The sequence below is a fragment of the Tachypleus tridentatus genome, chromosome 1, assembly GCF_004210375.1.
Source record: "Tachypleus tridentatus isolate NWPU-2018 chromosome 1, ASM421037v1, whole genome shotgun sequence".
In the NCBI taxonomy this organism is placed as follows: Eukaryota; Metazoa; Arthropoda; class Merostomata; order Xiphosura; family Limulidae; genus Tachypleus; species Tachypleus tridentatus.
In genome coordinates, this window is record NC_134825.1 from 175,179,317 (window position 1) to 175,200,659 (window position 21,343).

Genomic DNA, 21,343 nt, shown 5'->3' on the forward strand with positions numbered 1-21,343 from the left:
AACTTGATGTTGTCCACTAATAGCGAATAGTTAGTTACCAATGGTTCCCAAACTGGGGGTTGTGGGATATTTAAAATTTCGTGGAAAGTAGAGCGATATCAACAACTGTCAAACTGTGAACTACCTCGAGCTAGTAGTTCGCGCGGTGTCCAACAGTTGTTGATATCGCTCTATTTCCCACGAAAATTTCGTGGATCGTAAACTTTCCATGACGTTCTCGAATGTTTGAGATATGTTTTGTTTACTTGTACTTTCGGCTGTGCCAGTAACTTCTCGAACGTACTCGTTTTTTAAAATTTTGTATATAAATAACTGTCTACTCTCCGAGCCCGTCAGTTATCGAAATAACTGAAGGGTGTTGTGGTCAAGTGTCTGCGAGGTATAGCGAAGGTCAGTAAATAATTTTGTTGACTTTTAGTCTTTCTGCATAAAAATGGAAAGAATTTTAAACATTAATAAGAAGTGTGGGAGTTAATAAAGTGATGGAGAACCAAAAACCAGTGTCAAAGTTGTGAATAAACCGAAATATGACAATAGTTATCTAGATTTTGGTTTTACTTTGGTAGATATCAGTCGTGAAGAGTGTCCGCAGTATGTATAATATCTAAAAGTTTTGGCTCCAGAGTGCATGCTTCCAAGTAAACTAAAACACCACTTAAAGACCAATCATCCTAACATGGCTAGTAAATCCTGTGATTATTTTACCAGGAAGTTAAAAAAAATTGAAAAATTAAAAACATACACTTTTGAAACAAAAATCAATAACAAGCAATGCTTTGCTGACATCCTACAAGGTGGTATATAGAGTCGCTAAACGTCAAAAGCCTCACACCATTGCAGAATAACTTATTTTACCGGCTGCAATAGATATGGTAAACATTATGGTTGGTGAATCTGCGGGAAGTCTGCTTTCAAAGGTGCCTTTATCCAACAATACTATCAGCCGTAGAATCCAATATATGGCCGAAGACTTCAACGATCAGCTAATTGAAAAGAAAAATAAAAGGGGAGAATTTGAGTTGCAGCTAGATGAGGTGACGGATAGTAACAAGGATGCTCATTTGATTTACTACACACTGTTCGTGGATGGTTACAAAATTGTGGAAGACCTTCTCTTTTGTAAACGTATCACTGCAGGTACGAAAGCTCAAGTCATGTTTGAGATCCTTGACACTTTTATGTGTGAAAACAACTTAAACTAGACTAAGTGCGTTGATATCTGTACCGATGGTGGTTGCTCTCTGTCCAGCTGTTATGGAGAATTGCAGGACTCATACGAAGCAGAGCTCTTGTTGCACTGTGGACACACTGCATGATCCACAGGGAACCCCTTGCGTCAAAGTACCTGAGTCCTCCACTGAACTTAGTCCTGAAAAGTGTGTTGAAAGTGGTGAACTTTATAAAAACTTGGCCACAGAAGGCGAGGTTTTTTAAAAACTGTGAGGATATGGGATCTGAGCACACATCTCTGTTGTATTACTGTAGCTCGCGATAGCTCTCCCGTGAGAATGTACTGTCCTGTGTGTTCAAATTACGACAGGAACTCTACTCTTGTCTCGAAGAAGAAGAACACGAATGTACTAAAACTTCTTGGATACTGATTTTTTGTCAAAATTAATAAACCTGTGTGATCTCTTTGAAAAACTGAATGCGTTGAATCTCTCCCTGCAGGGAAGCAACACACACATTCTGAAACTCGAAGAGAAGGTTTCAGCCTTCAAAAGTTACTACTATGTAGAAGGAAAATGAATGATGGAAGCAAAGACCGTTTCCCCCTGTTGTAGCAGTTTGTTATATCTAATGAAGTTGATTTGACCCATGAACTAAAATCTGATTTTGAGGAGCACCTAACACAGCTCAATGACTGGTTTGAAAATTTCTTTCCAAAAGATATGGAGAAGTTTGCATGAATCCAAGACTCATTCAAGGCTAAGACCCCATCTGAACCTCTGTAAAAGAAGAAAATCTTATTGAACTGTCTTGTGACAAGTCTTTTAAAAACCATTGGCAGCATGGAACAATCTGAGTTTTGGATATCTGTAAAAGATGAATATCCGCTGCTACGTGCAAAAGCTCAGCGAATCCTAATTCCATTTGCGACGTCATATCTCTGCGAAGATGGGCTTTCGGCGGTTGTTGTGATAAGAAGCAAGTACCGCGCGAAAATTAATGTGGAACAGGAAATGAGGTGGCGCTGTTCAATCAGATTCCAAGGTTTGAGAAGCATGCAGTGGTCAACAAGTGCACACATTAGCTACACAAGGGCTATCTGCGCTAGCCGTCACTAATTTAGCAGTATAAAACTAGAGGGAAGGCAGTTAGTCATCACCACCCACCGCCAATTCTTGGGCTACTCCTTTACCAACAAATAGTGGGATTGACTGTCACATTATAACGTTTCCACGGCTTAAAGGGCGGGCATGTTTGGTGCGAGGGGGATTCGAACCCACAACCCTCAGATTACGAGTCGAACGCTGTAACCCATCTGGTCCATATGATTTATACTTATGAACTCCAAATTAAATTATAATAATTTGTACTTATGAACTCCAAGTTAAATTATAATAATTTGTACTTATGAACTCCAAGTTAAATTATAATAATTTGTACTTATGAACCACAAAATAAATTATAATAAGACAATTAATCAAATTTATCAATAAAATAAATCGAGTTACTCACGTTTCAGGCAAAATTATTATCGACAGTGTGGATAAAAATGGTTTTTTCATAATTTGGTTGTTCCATTTATGAAAATTATTTGATAGTATAAACCACAAGTTGTTAACAAATACGCAGAATGGAGGATTAAAATGTCAAATGTATAAGTGGTTGAAATTATTTTAAAGGAAGAATCTCGACACTTAATACTGTTAAGAAATGTTCTGATAAAAAAGTGAATACAATTATCCCATGGTTCATTTATCATTACATTATATTGTAGGTTTGGTGATGATCATTTTTTTGCAACTCTTGAAAAATGTTTATTACCAATAGAGTTTGGATATTACAACTGATGATACATTAAACTGTTCTGAGCTTGTATGAATTACTACAAAAATTGTTGTTAGATATACAGAAATAACAAACCAAAATTAACATATCCAGTTTTCAACATTTTTTAATAAATAATAAACTTATTCTCAAACAGGATAAAAGAATTAATGTTGAGATATACAAATTACTTTTAAAAATATCACTGATAAATATTTAATATTTGGTTGAGATGGCATAGTAATGGATAGTTGGTGTTATTGTAACATTTGTCTTCCTCCCTCAAAAGTTTCACAAAGTAGTTTAGAAAAAGCTAAACCTCCCAGGATACAATGAATTCAATCACTAGTCAACTTTTTTTTTTCTTCTCCTGTGTAAGGCTGTTAACACATTTTATTGTAGTTGTATATTTTGTTTACAACCAATATTAATTTATAGTCGATGCAAGTTACATACTTAAAAATAAACTAAAGGCTAAAATGAACATCAGTATGCATGACCAAAGTTCCATTTATAAATATTATAATTCATTGTATAAATAGTTGGGTGCCATTGCTGTTAATAATATTTTGAATTGTAATATCAATATTATCTCACCAGGTGATGGCAGCTTGGAAGATAGGGTTTAATATAAAATACACATATTAAACAAACAATCCTTTATAATAACTGTACAATAAACAATCAAAACAATGAGTAATAACATTCAATATATTAAATAATATAACCCTACTGTAAATGGAAATAACAATAAATATTATTGTGTATCTTTCTTATGAAACACAATCTGTTAGCTTGAACAACTATCATAAGCTTCTCTAAAAATGTACCTTTGTATAACATGGCAGTTCTTACTAGCATGTCTTTGTTTAAAGAAAACTTGTTAAACTATCCCTACTATATAATGTCAGGAGTAAATTACATCTTTAAAGTTAAAACTATTTAAACTCAATTGCAGTAATTATTCCATGGTATAAATAATAAGTAATGTCCATACAGATATAAAAATATTACACAAGAAAACATTGCAATTCCAAATCAATATTTGTTGTGGCTTAACTGTACACTGAAACAAACAGGAAGTAATAAATACCTTCTGTAAAAAAACAAAAACGAATCAAAATAAGCCTCTAGAAAGTGGAAAATTAAAATACTTAGAAAGAAAAGCTACAACAGGTAAAATTAATGTTGAGAAATACAATAAACCAGTTCATACCGTTAGCCTAAATTATATCACCAAAGAAATTCACATGTAGACAAAGTTAAAAAAAACTCAATGAATCTTTTAAACCCACAATATGTACCAGGAATATTGTTGAATTTCTAAGAGTTTACTGGATTTTGTCTTTATATTACACAACGAGAACACCCGAGTATAAAAATTAGAATGCATTTATTTATAAGCTCTATCCACAAAATTGGGTAATGCTGAACAAATTCTATTGCACATAATAAGCTGAGAACAGTAAAGACTGTAACACAACTTAATTTTTATTTGAGAATAGAAGGTTTAAACTTGGATGTTCCCAATGTGAAGCTGATATCTAAAATCAGACACTGTGCTTTGTCTTTATTGAAAGAAGTGTTTTTTAGAACTGTATCAGGAAACTAATAATTCTTTGCAATACACACATTACAAACAACTTGTATTACTTGTCATTGTTGACCTACTGATGCTCTAAGTATTTATCAATAAAATATTATTCAGTACAATAAGCTTTGTTCATCTACAGTGTTAATAACTGTATTATTTCTTAAGAAATTACACTTACCATACACAGTACAATTTTACAGTTTTTTATCTACCTGTATCTACTGGTTTAATATCAAGTCCGTGTGTTATATAACATAACTTTAGTATATGTTTCTGGTGTGTAACTGTACAATTTCTTCTTATGTGTGTCCTTCGGAATTGTCCACCATGAACAAACGTATGGTTACAGCTACAAATGTACTTTGAGATTTTCTCAGTCCATCTGTCACTCAAAATCATTGCTACATGCAATAAACTTGTGAATTTTAAACACACTATAAGTTTATGTTTCTTACTTTATTTTACCCAAACAGTATTCTACAAAACAGATCACCATTTCTTGATTCCCAAAGTTGTTTTCTCCTAATTTCTTGTATTTTAATGTTATAACTACACACAACTACTTTGACATACAAATTATCCATGTTGTTTTTCTCTGTGTGTATTCCATGATGCATTTTAAGATAACAGTTTGTTCTGAACTCTTTACTACATATTACATAAACATATGATTCTCACCAGATTGTGTCATTTGATGAGTTTTAAAGTGTCTTTCTTTTACTTTCTTTGTCAGGATTAACACAATGGTTTCTATCCAGCATGCATCTTCTGATGCATTTTAAGATTATAATTTTTTGTAAATTTTCTTCCACACACTGTACAACTGTCCAGTTTCTCTCCAGTGTGTACTTTCTCATGTTTTTTTAACAGACTATTGCTTCGAAATCTTTTGTGACAAACACCACAACTGTATGGTTTTTCTCCAGTGTGTATTCTCATATGATCTTGCAGATAGGTATTTATCACAAACTTTCTTTCACACACTGCACAACTGTAAGGCTTTTCACCAGTGTGTATATTTTCATGTCTCTTAAGATGACTTTTACTTCTAAATTTTTATCACACACTAAACAAGTGTGTGGTTTCTCTCCAGTGTGTGTCCTCAAATGTGTTTTTAAATTACTATTTGTGATAAACTGTTTGTCACACTTGACACAACTGAACGGTTTCTCTCCAGTGTGTATTCTGAGGTGTATTTTTAAATCTCTGTTTGTTACAAACTGTTTGTCACAAACTATACAATTATGTGGTTTCTCCCGGCATGCATTCTCTCATGTTGTTTTAAAAGACCATTGTTTCCAAATCGTTTGTCACACACTAAACAACTATATGGTTTCTCTCCAGCATGTGTGTTTCCAAATCGTTTGTCACACACTAAACAACTATATGGTTTCTCTCCAGCGTGTGTTCTCACATGGCTGTTAAAATAACTTTTACTCATAAATTTTTTATCACAAGTTACACAACTATATGGTTTCTTTCCAGTGTCGTCCTCAGATGTATTTTTAAATTACTATTTGTTACAAAATGCTTTCCACACACTACACACTAGTGTTGTTTCTTCCCAGTGTGTGAACTCACATTCATTTCTCGATAATGATATCTTCCCAATTCTTTGTCACACTCAATGTTACTGTTTGGTTCAGCTTCATTAAGGTAAATATTCTGTCTTTTTTTAGTATCTACCCTTGACATTGTTTCCTCAAACATATTAACATCACTTGGATTCAGAGATTTGCAAATTTCTGACTTTGAAAGGAGATATTTTTGTGTTATAGTATTATAACCAGGAAACTGCTCTCAAGACAGTTATTCCTACATGTCTTTGGATCTGTAATCAAAAGATACATTTAAAGAAACACAGCAATCAAGTTTAGTAACTTGATAAATGGGATTATGACAATGAGTTTAGTTTAACATATAGTAGTAATCCCAAAAAACAAAATTTAAAATTATAAATACATATATACATGCATATCAAAATATCTGAAATCAAAATATAACCTTGTGCACATTACATTTCAAAGAAATGTCTCTGTATATTAGGAAAAAAAGACTGGATGAAACAGTATAAATGATGTAACAAACAACGGCTACAATATCTGCACACAATTTGACAACATGGGTCACACAGAACAGAAGAAATACTCTGTTTTTTAATGAGACAGTAAAGCAAGAAGACTGAAAAATATCGTGGAATAACAATTTCTGTTATTTATTTTGAAGACATATATTTTAAAATTAAAGTACCAAATACAATTTCTGTTATATATTTTGAAGACATATGTTTTAAAATTAAAGTACCAAATACAATTTCTGTTATTTATTTTGAAGACATATATTTTAAAATTAAAGTACCAAATACAATTTCTGTTATATATTTTGAAGACTGCTGTTTTCTCTAGTAATGTACAATGAAATAGAAAGATCCATTTGGCTTGAAGAACAATAAGTATAACAAGGTAAACAAAGTTTTAAGGGTTTTACTGTATTGCATCCATATTTTTGCCTGCAAAAAAACAAATCCCCTGAAATATTGCAGTCAGAAAGCCAAAAACCTTTCCAAATAGCAAACTTGGTGACATGTAGCCAATAATTCACCTTTAACACATTGCAGATTGGTCATAAGTTTACTCGTGTCTTGTGCAGAGAGTCGTTGTGCGCATTTATTAAAACATTGAGTTTGAAAGGAATTGTACATGTTTTGTTTTATGCATAATTAACTACATTTCATATTATTCATTTGAAACTTACATAGTATGTACACGAAGACACCCAGTAAATTTTTAAAACATAGTATACTGTAAAACACTTTCCAGTATGGAGTGGAATCATACAAAACTTGTGTATCACTTTCTTTTGCCCCATTGAACAGTACAAACTATATAGGCTTTGATAAGAAATTTATTTTTCTTGTGGATGAACTAAATACATGAATATACTGCTTCATGTCACCAACCAGACAATATTTCTGAGTAGATCCTTCTGTGGGGCTCTCTTTGTACCTTCAGATGATAGACAGGGTTTATATCTCTAGTTCCAGAGAGCCTTATTTCTCTCTGTTAATAATCCTTTCTCTTGTCACAGAGAAAAGGAACTGCTTATAATTTATTTTTATCTGCTGATTCAGGACTTTGTAGATTATACATGAATTGAAAAGACCACAATTTACTAGAAAAAAGTGCCACCTTTTCTGTATATTTCACTGTTTTTATAAAAATGGTATAGAATGAGAGGTACTGAGTTGCACGATCAACACCTTTCATGTCCATGTTGTATTAGAGAACACACAGACTTCTCCAGTTATTCTATTTTCCTTTCCTGTTAGAAACAGATTCTGGATTTTCCTTTCCTGAAAACATCACCTTTTCTATGGACAACACCTTTCATGTCCATGTTGTATGACTTCTCCAGTTATTCTATTTTCCTTTCCTGTGATAGAAACAGATGAGTCATGGATGGTTGACTCACTTCTCTATTGTCTTTCCATATGAAAACATCACCTTTTCTATGGACAACACACTTTCATGTCCATGTTGTATTAGAGAACACACAGACTTCCCCAGTTATTCTATTTTCCTTTCCTGTGATAGAAACAGATGAGTCATGGATGGTTGACTCACTTCTCTATTGTCTTTCCATATGGAAACATCACCTTTTCTATGGAAAGTTGTTTCACCTTTTTCTATTGTTGAAACTTCAGCCTTCAGATTTGGCGGTAACTCTCTATTCACTTTGATTGTTCCACACACTCTGGTCTTATATTCTAGGAACAGGTTTACAATGGAAGTATTGTTATAATAACTGTCCTAGTATATGTGTTGCCACAATCCAAGATTTGGAGCAAGAATCGATAGAACAGTTTCCTCCAATTTTTTCCCTCATTAGTATAAATATAACCTGTGTCACTTTTGCACACCACTCTCACCAGCAGGCCATATTTTACAATTTTTGCAGAGTTGTATGTTTCGAATCTTGGACATCCTCTCCATGGAATTGCTCTCATCCAAAGACAACCGTTGCTTTGGTTTGTATACAGTCCTGAATTTACTGAGGAAACAATCCAGTACTGGTTGAATTTTAAAGAGCTGGCCTAAAGACTCATCCATTTTTTGATTATTACTGAAATGCCAAAATGTCCAAGTTTGTTCAAATCTGTTTTGGTTAACTGTCTGCAGAAGTACTGGACCAATCAAAAGAGGATCTGTTGACCAATAATCTTTCCAGTTATATTTTCTTTTCTGTTCCATTAGTAGAATAAGGCCTAAGAATTTCTTCATGTCTGTATGTGTACCTTCAGACCATTGAAGTACTTAGGATGACATTTTGTTTCTCTGCAGTTTGATTATTATAGGTACACGTTTCCTGACTAAATATTTCAAACAAGTCAACAACAAACATTAGACTTGTTACTGCAGCAACACTTTCTGGTTTGAATGGAGTTATAACAACCCCTGGATTTCCTTCATGGAATATGTATTTCTGACTAATTATCATTATCACAACAGGGAAACAAATAACTAATAGGAACATGTGGAATTATCATAACTTTCTGATTCAGAACCAGTTGAGAACACAATAACTTTATGTATATTTGTAGGTCTAACAACAACTAGAAACATTATCAGAATGATTCACATCACTTGGAGGATCTGACAAGTTATCATCAAACAGTTCAGTAATTATCTCATCTTCACTCAACACACTATGTTTTCTGTGAGAAGCCACATATAAAAATATTGGTATTGTAAGCAAAAATCAGAAAAACAATTACCATCACGTAAAAAATAAAATGTGTCAAACTCCTTTTAAACCTAATGTTTTAATGCTCTGCCATATTAAATATGTGACATATATGCAGTATGTTGAGAAGTAAACACTCTTGTAAACAAACCGGCTGCTCCACTTTTCTAAGATATTTTAGAGGATAGCACACAAATCATAATTCATTGTGAGGTATAAACAACCTTCTCTGAAATACTGGGACAGAATGGATTTATGGTTTCCACAGCATCTGAAATTGGCAGATAACGCAGCTTCGGAGAAAGCTGATAACCTGCACTTAATCTAATGTAAACTAAACTAAAAAAAAGATTCCTTTTTAACATTTTAATTACTGTTATAATAACAATTAAACATGAAATACGTACCAAATCTTTCTTCTTGATGTCAATTGATAAGGACATTTAAGCTTACTTTTTAAAATAATGGTAATAATGCATTACGTAATTTTTAATTAAGTAAAGAATACATCAAACAACATAAATTAACAACATGCATAAGGTAGACAACTTCCACTAACTCTCAAAATTCTTACAACTTTATAACTATATGACAAAAACCATTACAAATAATCGAAGCTATAATTGTTTTGAACACAATGTTGTACAATACATCATTTGATCGAGGAAAACTTTAACTTACTATTAGTTATTTATAACATATAATTAAACACAAGAAAGAATTATTAACATATCCTGAAAGAAAGGATGTGAAATGTGGGTGTGGCAGGAGGGCGCTGATTTTTCTATTCAATAGCTCTTCAATAAAACAAAATTGATGGCTATAAAAATAATGGTTTGCCTGAGCAATTACAATTCTATAGTGATTAGTTTATGTTTAATTTCTTACTCTTTCTGGGGGGTCTAAAGAAGATGAAATACCTGGAGAAAATATCTCACACGTATTATAACAGAGGAAACTCAGGAAGTTTTAAATATTCCCTAGTATAATTAGGAACTATTAAAATATGGATTATTAGCTAATATTTTATGCTCTACTAATAGGTATAACATAAAGTAGTTGAATAAAATGCTGAATGTGAGACATTAAAAATTTGTGTGATGACCAATAAAGAATACCAAGGCTAAGAGCATTAATAAAAGTATGTCTACCACGAAATGGATAATAGATATAGTTCCTAACGTTCACACTCACCTGATAAACCTTCCAACTGACAGTTAATTTGTTGTAACTCCTCTTTTGGTTCACTTTTCAAACTCATAACATCATGTTGTGAACAATCAACAGTTTCATCATCACTCTCACTGAACTTGGAAATAATGTTATCATTTGTTGAATCACCACTTGGTTCAGTTTTAACTTTGGCATACGTGTTCTAAAATAACAAAAAAGATGACGATAACCAATGATGTCAATAAATAATACAGATACTTATTTAAAACCTATTTTCCAACTTTTATTTCAATGTATATGGATGTGATAAAGATAAGTAATTTTTATTCTAAGCATAAACATCATATTTTATTTACTGACTTAATGAAAAACAAGCTTACGCAATTAAATCCATTAAAATATTTGGAATTAGGAACACTGTTATCAACATGTAAACAGAAGCATAACGCCAACCAAGAGGTGGAAAGAGCTAATCATCCCCACGGTCAAGTTAGTAAGAGGAGAATGTACTTCAAATGTAAGGATAGGGAGATGAAGTAAGATGGGCCTTAAAGAATCCATAAAACAATAAACTATAGTGTGTCGAAAGGTGTGACAAGTGGATTTAATGTTTTTGTTTATACTTCAATAAATCAAGAAGACTGGAGCCAATACATCTGCATTTTGACATAATACTATTATTATCAGAAGCATACAAGTTTTTCCAAACTCATAACATCATTGGGAAATTCAAAGAAAAGTGTCACGTGGTACAAACAAGTTTGATGTTAGAAAATTAAAGTCTGCAGAACATAAAACTTGGAATTATTATATATGTCTTGATGCTAAGTTTATTTACATATTTTGATAATAAAGTGTCTCAAATTTTGAATGTAATCCTGTAAAAGATTATTGCAGATGCACTTTAACCAATCTATGCATACAGGTAAAATGCCAGAAATGATCACAAACACACATTAAATTCACAGATTTTGAAACAGTTTTCACACACTGTAAAACAAAGTAATATTTCATGTTTACATCTAAAGATAATTTATTTTTCACTGTTATTATTATACAACTTCAATACTACACAAATAATCTCAAAACAAATATCTAGTTATTTTGCCCTATTAACTCTACAAATACAGGCTGGGTAGAATCCACCCAAGTAGTTACCATGAGAGTAATTATACTATAAATTTTTTATGATGCACGTGTACCTGTACAAAATTTTGCAGGATATTGGTAAAGCAAAGATTTTGTAAGCAAAGTAACAGGTTTTGAATTAAGTATTAAGATTATTTAATTAAAAATACTTTTCTTTGTCTGAAAGTTGTCAAGTTTCATTTCCATAATTTCTGTATCCTCCTAAATAACCATCAAACTTTTTTTGAATACAACTTTATATTTTATCTGTTATTTTATCAACCATAACTCTATGTGGTATTAATCAATTTGACAAAACTCACACCCATTGTAAAAATTAAGAAATAACTCTAAATTTCCCTTTCTTTTGTTCTAGAATGACTGAAATTTGTGTCAGAAAACCCAAATACTCATTCTAAACAGCTTAATTGTCATAACAGTATGCATCTCTTTATATTTATTAACTTTTTGTTTCATTGGCCTTTGAGCCATGTCTGACTAGAAATACTCCCACACAAGTCAAAAATTACTTGGGGTACATGGAACTTTTGTTATCATATCAAATAGCATAATGCACAAGCCACTTGCTAGTATACCTTGTAAATATTGTTATTATTGTTCTTTCATTATCTTACATAATTAGTTGCTATTTTTAAGTTTTAGTTACTTAGTTATAATAACAATTAAAAATAAGTAACCTCACTTAAATACCATGTCTTTTCATTAAAACTTTGTATTTTATTTGTTATTTCTTCTACTTTAACATTACACTTGATTCTCCAGATTGTATAATGAAAATAAAGGTTTCAAAATAAACTGTACAGTAATACTCTACTGATCACAAAGTTTCAAAGAGATTACACTTCTCATGTTTTAAACACTAGATGACAAAAAATTAACAGTACATTTATCAGTACGTATCACTAAGTTCCAAAGGAAACTTGTTAATACTTTCTTCTAACTTTTTCTTTCTCCTGTTAGTGACTGAAGTAGATACCTGCCAAGTACAAAGAAATGAATCTCCACTCCTTACTTTGTTCAACACCATCAGTATCAAATAAGCTCATTTCCTAGAACTTTCCCTGCTTTGAAAACACAGTGGAATAGGATTTAACAACTTGTTGATAGTATAATGGTTTTAATGACAATTGTCTAAAGCATCAAAATATTTTAATATTATGCCTTTGTAAAATAACTGGAAAAATCCAATAAGATGACAAACAGATGAATTCTACAGATTCTATTCAAAACACAGATGGGCAGAATTTACCAGCTACTTTGCAGTACAGTAGTGGTCGCAACAAGAGGTGTCCAAAATAATTTATAAAAGTGAGAGAAAATATTTCAAAGTTATATCCAACAAACTTGCTAAGTATGTGGATGTTAGTGATCTTCCTGGGTGGTTGGAATTTAGTGTTATTCTAGGTGTAAAAATGTGTAAGTGGTTACAGACATTCTGTTTCCTACATTAACATACTAACACAGTAACCAATAAACATGTAGTTTCCAATGATATAAATATGGCTCAGTTTGATTGGACTAGTCTTCTTTACTTTAATTTTGTTTTATTCTACCTCAATAAACAGAAATATTATTATTATTTTCAAATAAATAATTAAATATCAGTTTCTTCAAACCTAGAAGAGTAAATTAAAACTATAATTAATTCTATGATGTCCTTCTATACACATGTGGAGATGGAAAAATAATAATATTAGTAGACTTTATGTAAGCATACTTTGAAACACACAAACAAAATTAAAAATTATTATACTGATACCCCAAAAATCTATTTTAATTTATCAGGCTTCCTAACTAAATTATTTTTGAGTCTAAAAAAATTTAATTTCTATTAAAAAGTAGCCTTGATGGTAATACTTAAAACATTTGAATGATACAAAATCTCTTGAGAGGTTATCAAGTTAGTAGTAACTAAAAGTTGGAATAAATAAACAAGTCTTCTCAAATGATGAAGTGGTGGACAACCAACACGATGGATTTGCTAAATATCATGATTTCTAAGCAAGTAGAAAAAGGTAGGAAATTCTTATTTTATATTTTAGCTTGCCAATATCAAAAATTTGAGTTTCTAATTCGTATAAAACTAAAGACATTGTATTGTTGGTGTCATAAAATGTATTCTTATTTACTTATGACTGTACTATTCTGTTTAAAAATATACTTGCAAACATAATATATTTTTCTGTGTGTTTAAATTTTAAAATTATTTATGGGGTGATGCTAAAGGAAGGATCTGCCTCACTTGCGAATAGTTTACGTGTCCCTCTGATTATTTTTAATCTACAAATTACCTCAAGTTCCTCAGATACTTCATCAGACTTCTCTTCTTTCATTTTAAAATCAAAGAATATAAATGAAGGTCCTTTTTCTGGAGAAACTGCTTCTCTTTTCACTAAAGAAATAGAATAAACACTTTTGTTTAAATGCATTTGAACACATTTGTGTATCACTCCACTATAACAAGCTCTCACTGTGAAATAACATTTCTTTATACTGCTCTAGTTCTGCCTATTTGTCCTAAAACACCATATTAATATACTGGGATTTAGTTACAATAAAAATCATTCAGAATAACATTGACAATCTTCTACCAAGCGTAGTTGTACACATTTTAATAATATTATCTTCAGGCAGCTCATAAACTTCTTTCCAAATTAAATACAAGAAGCACACCAGATAAATAGCCATCCTTTACAGTATGTGGGAGAGTGAAGTTTGTTATCACCATATTTGGCAACACTGCACACCTGAATAACTGATACAATTGTGATTATTAGTTCACAAATTTTGAAACATGTTTGGGCAGAGTTGATGATTACCTGGCCATCCTCTGATCCACAAATAGTAGTCATATTTAGGTGTGCTAATAATCTCTACTGCATCAAGTTGTTTAACTTATCTCTCCTCCTCATTAATTAATGAGTAACTTTCTGATACTGTATATAACTTAATATTTCTAAAGCAACAATTAAAATTGAATCCTTGAAATTACTTCCTGATATGATTTGTTTCAAATCAAAGATGGAACAGAAGTTTGTTTTTTTAAAACTTAAAACCAAGATCCAACATTACTTTAACAATGCATTATCATACAAAATGGTGGGTAGCTTGGTACTGAAAAGTTCCAAAGCCATCAAGAACAAAAATAGCAAAGTTGGAAAAAAGTCAATGACACACACTTTTACTGTGTTGGAAAGACTGTAAGTGGATAAAAAATCCCATCTAGCACCATCAAGTGGATAAAACAACCCATCTAGCACCAACAAGTGGATAAAACATCCAATCTAGCACCATCAAGTGGATAAAACAACCCATCTTAACGATATATTAGAGGCTATAAGCTGAGTGTGAATTGGGGCCTCATCCACAAAGGATACATTTAAAAAAATTCAAATCCAGACAGTATATTTTGGATGGGGTCCCTGAAAGATTTGGAACTTTGGGTAGCAGCATAGTTATTCCATGTCTCAATATAGCAGAGCTATATTCTCATTCGTAACTAAGTTCAATGGTCATATGACGTGGAACATTTTCTACCAAATGTTATGGTTTAGGGTCTAAAATCGAAGTTTTTTTTAGCTGGAAATAAATCGTCTTTAGAATGTGTATCTTCATGTCAAATAACTTAAGAAAGAACAGTATAGTTGTTTGAACGAATCACAATAATATATCCAGATAGACACAACTGAAATGAAAATGGTGTCAGCCTTATTGAACTGCTAACATCTCAAGTACACTGATTTAAAGACAACTCATCCGGAGAACAAATACAGGAAGCAGTGAAGATATGCAGAAAACATCTAACTCAAATCACAGTATCTGCAAACGTGTAAGTGTGGGAAGGATGAAGAAAAGGGAATAACAGTGGTTGTATTTGAGCAATTAGGCCACAGTAACAGTGAAAAGAAAGAATATACATTTCCTCTGTATCACTGTTCCCTATAAATATATAAAATTATGTATATATACATTTCCTCTGTATCACTGTTCCCTATAAATATATAAAATTATGTATATATATACATTTCCTGTGTATCACTGTTCCCTATAAATATATAAAATTATGTATATATATACATTACCTCTGTATCACTGTTCCTATAAATATATAAAATTATGTATATACATACATTACCTCTGTATCACTGTTCCCTATAAATATATAAAATTATGTATATATATACATTACCTCTGTATCACTGTTCCCTATAAATATATAAAATTATGTATATACATACATTACCTCTGTATCACTGTTCCCTATAAATATATAAAATTATGTATATATATACATTTCCTCTGTATCACTGTTCCCTATAAATATATAAAATTATGTATATATATACATTTCCTCTGTATCACTGTTCCCTATAAATATATAAAATTATGTATATATACATTTCCTCTGTATCACTGTTCCCTATAAATATATAAAATTATGTATATATATACATTTCCTCTGTATCACTGTTCCCTATAAATATATAAAATTATGTATATATATACATTTCCTGTGTATCACTGTTCCCTATAAATATATAAAATTATGTATATATATACATTTCCTGTGTATCACTGTTCCCTATAAATATATAAAATTATGTATATATATACATTACCTCTGTATCACTGTTCCCTATAAATATATAAAATTATGTATATACATACATTACCTCTGTATCACTGTTCCCTATAAATATATAAAATTATGTATATATATACATTTCCTCTGTATCACTGTTCTCTATAAATATATAAAATTATGTATATATATACATTTCCTCTGTATCACTGTTCCCTATAAATATATAAAATTATGTATATATATACATTTCCTCTGTATCACTGTTCCCTATAAATATATAAAATTATGTATATATATACATTTCCTCTGTATCACTGTTCCTATAAATATATAAAATTATGTATATATACATTTCCTCTGTATCACTGTTCCCTATAAATATATAAAATTATGTATATATACATTTCCTCTGTATCACTGTTCCCTATAAATATATAAAATTATGTATATACATACATTACCTCTGTATCACTGTTCCCTATAAATATATAAAATTATGTATATATATACATTTCCTGTGTATCACTGTTCCCTATAAATATATAAAATTATGTATATATATACATTACCTCTGTATCACTGTTCCCTATAAATATATAAAATTATGTATATACATACATTACCTCTGTATCACTGTTCCCTATAAATATATAAAATTATGTATATATATACATTTCCTCTGTATCACTGTTCCCTATAAATATATAAAATTATGTATATATATACAGTTCCTCTGTATCACTGTTCCCTATAAATATATAAAATTATGTATATATATACATTACCTCTGTATCACTGTTCCCTATAAATATATAAAATTATGTATATATACATTTCCTCTGTATCACTGTTCCCTATAAATATATAAAATTATGTATATATATATACATTTCCTCTGTATCACTGTTCCCTATAAATATATAAAATTATGTATATATATACATTTCCTCTGTATCACTGTTCCCTATAAATATATAAAATTAATTTAATAAGCATAACTTTCCTGAAAAACTGTAACTAAAACACTTTAATTTAAAATCAAAATACAGTATGGAAAATCATTTGTGTAATAAAAGGATGAAGAAAACTGTCTGAACACTTTGTGAAGATCATTTGTGTGAACATCTACAAAGCTTATTATAACGGTTTGTTTGCTCCTAGTTAAACACAAAGTTACATCTACAAAGCTTATCTAAACAGTTTGTTTCTTTGTTTGTAGTTAAACACAAAGTTACATCTATAAAGCTTATTATAACTGTTTGTTTACAGTTACACACAAAGCTTCATCTACAAAGCTTATCTAAACAGTTTGTTTGTTTGTAGTTAAACACAAAGTCACATCTACAAAGTTTATTATAACAGTCTGTTTGTTTGTAGTTAAACACAAAGTTGCATCTACAAAGCTTATCTAAACAGTTTATTTCTTTGTTTGCAGTTAAACATTGACAAAGTTTATTATAACAGTTTGTTTGTTTGAAGTTAAACACAAAGCTACATCTACAAAGCTAATTATAACAGTCTGTTCATATTTAAGCACAAAGCTACATCTACAAAGCTCATCTAAACACTTTGTTTATTTGTAGTTAAACACAAAACTACAAAGTTTATAATAAACCTTACAGCATTCTCTATATTACAACATAAAATATGTATAACTTTACACTTCTCTTCTAGTATCTGCCATCATATGGTTAATGACTGGGTACACTCACCTGATAAACCTTCTAACTCACAGTTAATTTGTTGAAACACCTCTTTTGGTTCACTTTTCAAACTCATAACATCATATTGTGAACAATCAACAGTTTCATCATCACTCTCACTGAACTTGGAAATAACGTTATCATTTGTTGAATCATCACTTGGTTCAGTTTTAACTTTGACATACGTGTTCTAGAACAGAAGAAAAATCAATAATAAATAATTCTGCCAATAATAAACAGAAATACTAAAGCTTCTTCAGTGTACTGTCTGTGAAACAAAAGCTACAACTGCTATTTTAGCCTTGGAATAACCTTTGAGTTCTCTTGTTAAAACAAAAATATCTTCACTAAAAAAACTGCTTCAAGTAAAATATGAGTAATATTAGTATAAAGCAAAGTGTCTATACAAGTGGTATATACAGCAATAATATTGTTATTAAAAGTAATACTGATTATAATAAATTCAAGACACAGAAAAACAAAACTAAATGACAAATTGTTATACAAGTGTAAATATTTTTTTAAAATTCTGATGACATAAGCATATTTTGATTCACCCTTCTTTCTTTTCCCATTAAGACCTTAATCCCAACACTCTTTATAATGACTGATATTTCTGTAAGGTTGGTTAAGTCACAAATCACACAGGAAGAGCACATTCTGTGATAAGTAGTCAAACATGCAACCTGCAGACTGCAAGTCGATTACCTTAACCACCAGGCTGTACCAGGCCTATTTTGATTTATTCTCTGAAATAAAGAAAGTAATTAACTAAAACGAATGAAGCCATTCACTAAAGTTTAATATCTACATCTTAAATAGATGAAAATAAAACAAAATACAGCCTAAGAAATATTTTAATAATCAGAACTTAATTAAATGATGATCAAAATACAACTATACAGAAAAGCTTTACAATGAAATGTCAACGTAGATTACTACACAACAAGTTACTCATAAATATAATCTACAACTATACAGACTAAAGCTTTACAATGAAATGTCAACGTAGATTACTACACAACAAGTTACTCATAAATATAATCTACAACTATACAGACTAAAGCTTTACAATGACATGTCAACGTAGATTACTACACAACAAGTTACTCATAAATATAATCTACAACTATACAAACTAAAGCTTTACAATGACATGTCAACGTAGATTACTACACAACAAGTTACTCATAAATATAATCTACAACTATACAGACTAAAGCTTTACAATGAAATGTCAACGTAGATTACTACACAACAAGTTACTCATAAATATAATCTACAACTATACAAACTAAAGCTTTACAATGACATGTCAACGTAGATTACTACACAACAAGTTACTCATAAATATAATCTACAACTATACAGAAAAGCTTTACAATGACATGTCAACGTAGATTACTACACAACAAGTTACTCATAAATATAATCTACAACTATACAAACTAAAGCTTTACAATGACATGTCAACGTAGATTACTACACAACAAGTTACTCATAAATATAATCTACAACTATACAGACTAAAGCTTTACAATGACATGTCAACGTAGATTACTACACAACAAGTTACTCATAAATATAATCTACAACTATACAAACTAAAGCTTTACAATGACATGTCAACGTAGATTACTACACAACAAGTTACTCATAAATATAATCTACAACTATACAAACTAAAGCTTTACAATGACATGTCAACGTAGATTACTACACAACAAGTTACTCATAAATATAATCTACAACTATACAGACTAAAGCTTTACAATGACATGTCAACGTAGATTACTACACAACAAGTTACTCATAAATATAATCTACAACTATACAGACTAAAGCTTTACAATGACATGTCAACGTAGATTACTACACAACAAGTTACTCATAAATATAATCTACAACTATACAGACTAAAGCTTTACAATGACATGTCAACGTAGATTACTACACAACAAGTTACTCATAAATATAATCTACAACTATACAGACTAAAGCTTTACAATGACATGTCAACGTAGATTACTACACAACAAGTTACTCATAAATATAATCTACAACTATACAGACTAAAGCTTTACAATGACATGTCAACGTAGATTACTACACAACAAGTTACTCATAAATATAATCTACAACTATACAGACTAAAGCTTTACAATGACATGTCAACGTAGATTACTACACAACAAGTTACTCATAAATATAATCTACAACTATACAAACTAAAGCTTTACAATGACATGTCAACGTAGATTACTACACAACAAGTTACTCATAAATATAATCTACAACTATACAGACTAAAGCTTTACAATGACATGTCAACGTAGATTACTACACAACAAGTTACTCATAAATATAATCTACAACTATACAAACTAAAGCTTTACAATGACATGTCAACGTAGATTACTACACAACAAGTTACTCATAAATATAATCAAAATATCGCCTCATGTTCTAATTTCACTTTGAAGTATTTTATCATAGGTCACATAATACCAGACATTTTCCACAGATTTGAATTTTCTTAAGAAACATACCTGTATTTTATCCCCAAGCAACAAGGATAATTTTAATTCAACACAGAGTTATGTTGAAATAAAAATGTATTTATTGGGCACTGTAAGTGGTAGTCACTAGAATGTATACAGGATTAATTCTCTCGCCCCCCCAACCAAAAAGAAAGCAAGTTTAGTGGACATTTCTTAACAATATTGCATATTCTACAAATTTTATTAGGCCCAGCATAAGCAGGTGGGTTAAGGCGTTCGACTCATAATCCAAGGGTTGCAGGTTCAAATCTCCATTGCACTAAACATGCTCACCCTTTCAGCCATGGGCACATTATAATGTCATGGTCAATCCCACTATTCGTTGGTAAAAGAGTAGCCCAAGAGTTGGCGGTGAGTGGTAATGACTAGCTACCTTCCCTCTTAAAGTCTTACACTGCTAAATTAGGGACAATTAGCACAGATAGCCTTCGAGTAGCTTTGCGCAAAATTCAAAAACAAAAACAATTACATTTTATTGGAGTAATAAAATGTGACTCAATCATATACCTGAAGTATAACATTCAGCTAAATGTTTTTCATTTTCTCAATAAACTTAGACCTTTTCTCTTTTTATCTCTCTGTTTTAATCTAATACCACTCCTAGCCTTATAATAATGTATATATTGCCTGAGAATGATTATATGGCTTTCAACTGCCATAATATGTAGGAAAATTATCAACATTCAACAAGTATTACAGTTACTGAACATAAATACACTTCATCTAGTTTTGTATTTGGTGAATTTTTTTCCTGTACTTTAATGGTGTGAAAAAGCTGGTGTGATTGACAAAAAAACAGTAATATATAATTGAAATACATATTGCTTCCAATGCCTAAAAT

General features: G+C 30.8%; 1 protein-coding gene across 6 annotated transcripts in view; it reads right to left on the reverse strand.

The window, feature by feature from the left end:
* Positions 1 to 2,959: 2,959 nt before the first annotated feature.
* The window catches only part of LOC143230776 (uncharacterized), a 29,700-nt gene continuing 11,316 nt past the window's right edge, over positions 2,960 to 21,343 (reverse strand). For 4 of the 6 annotated variants that reach the window (XM_076464931.1, XM_076464924.1, XM_076464905.1 and 1 more), the window contains exons 5-8: positions 17,951 to 18,131; positions 13,945 to 14,045; positions 10,526 to 10,706; positions 7,998 to 9,602 (exon numbers count right to left, since the gene is read on the reverse strand). In XM_076464931.1, the coding sequence (XP_076321046.1) occupies positions 9,535 to 9,602; positions 10,526 to 10,706; positions 13,945 to 14,045; positions 17,951 to 18,131 (531 nt within the window). In that variant the 3' untranslated portion in view covers positions 7,998 to 9,534. Of the gene's footprint in view, positions 6,420 to 7,997; positions 9,603 to 10,525; positions 10,707 to 13,944; positions 14,046 to 17,950; positions 18,132 to 21,343 lie in introns of those variants that run through there. The other 2 variants (XM_076464947.1, XM_076464916.1) reach the window with 1 other exon arrangement.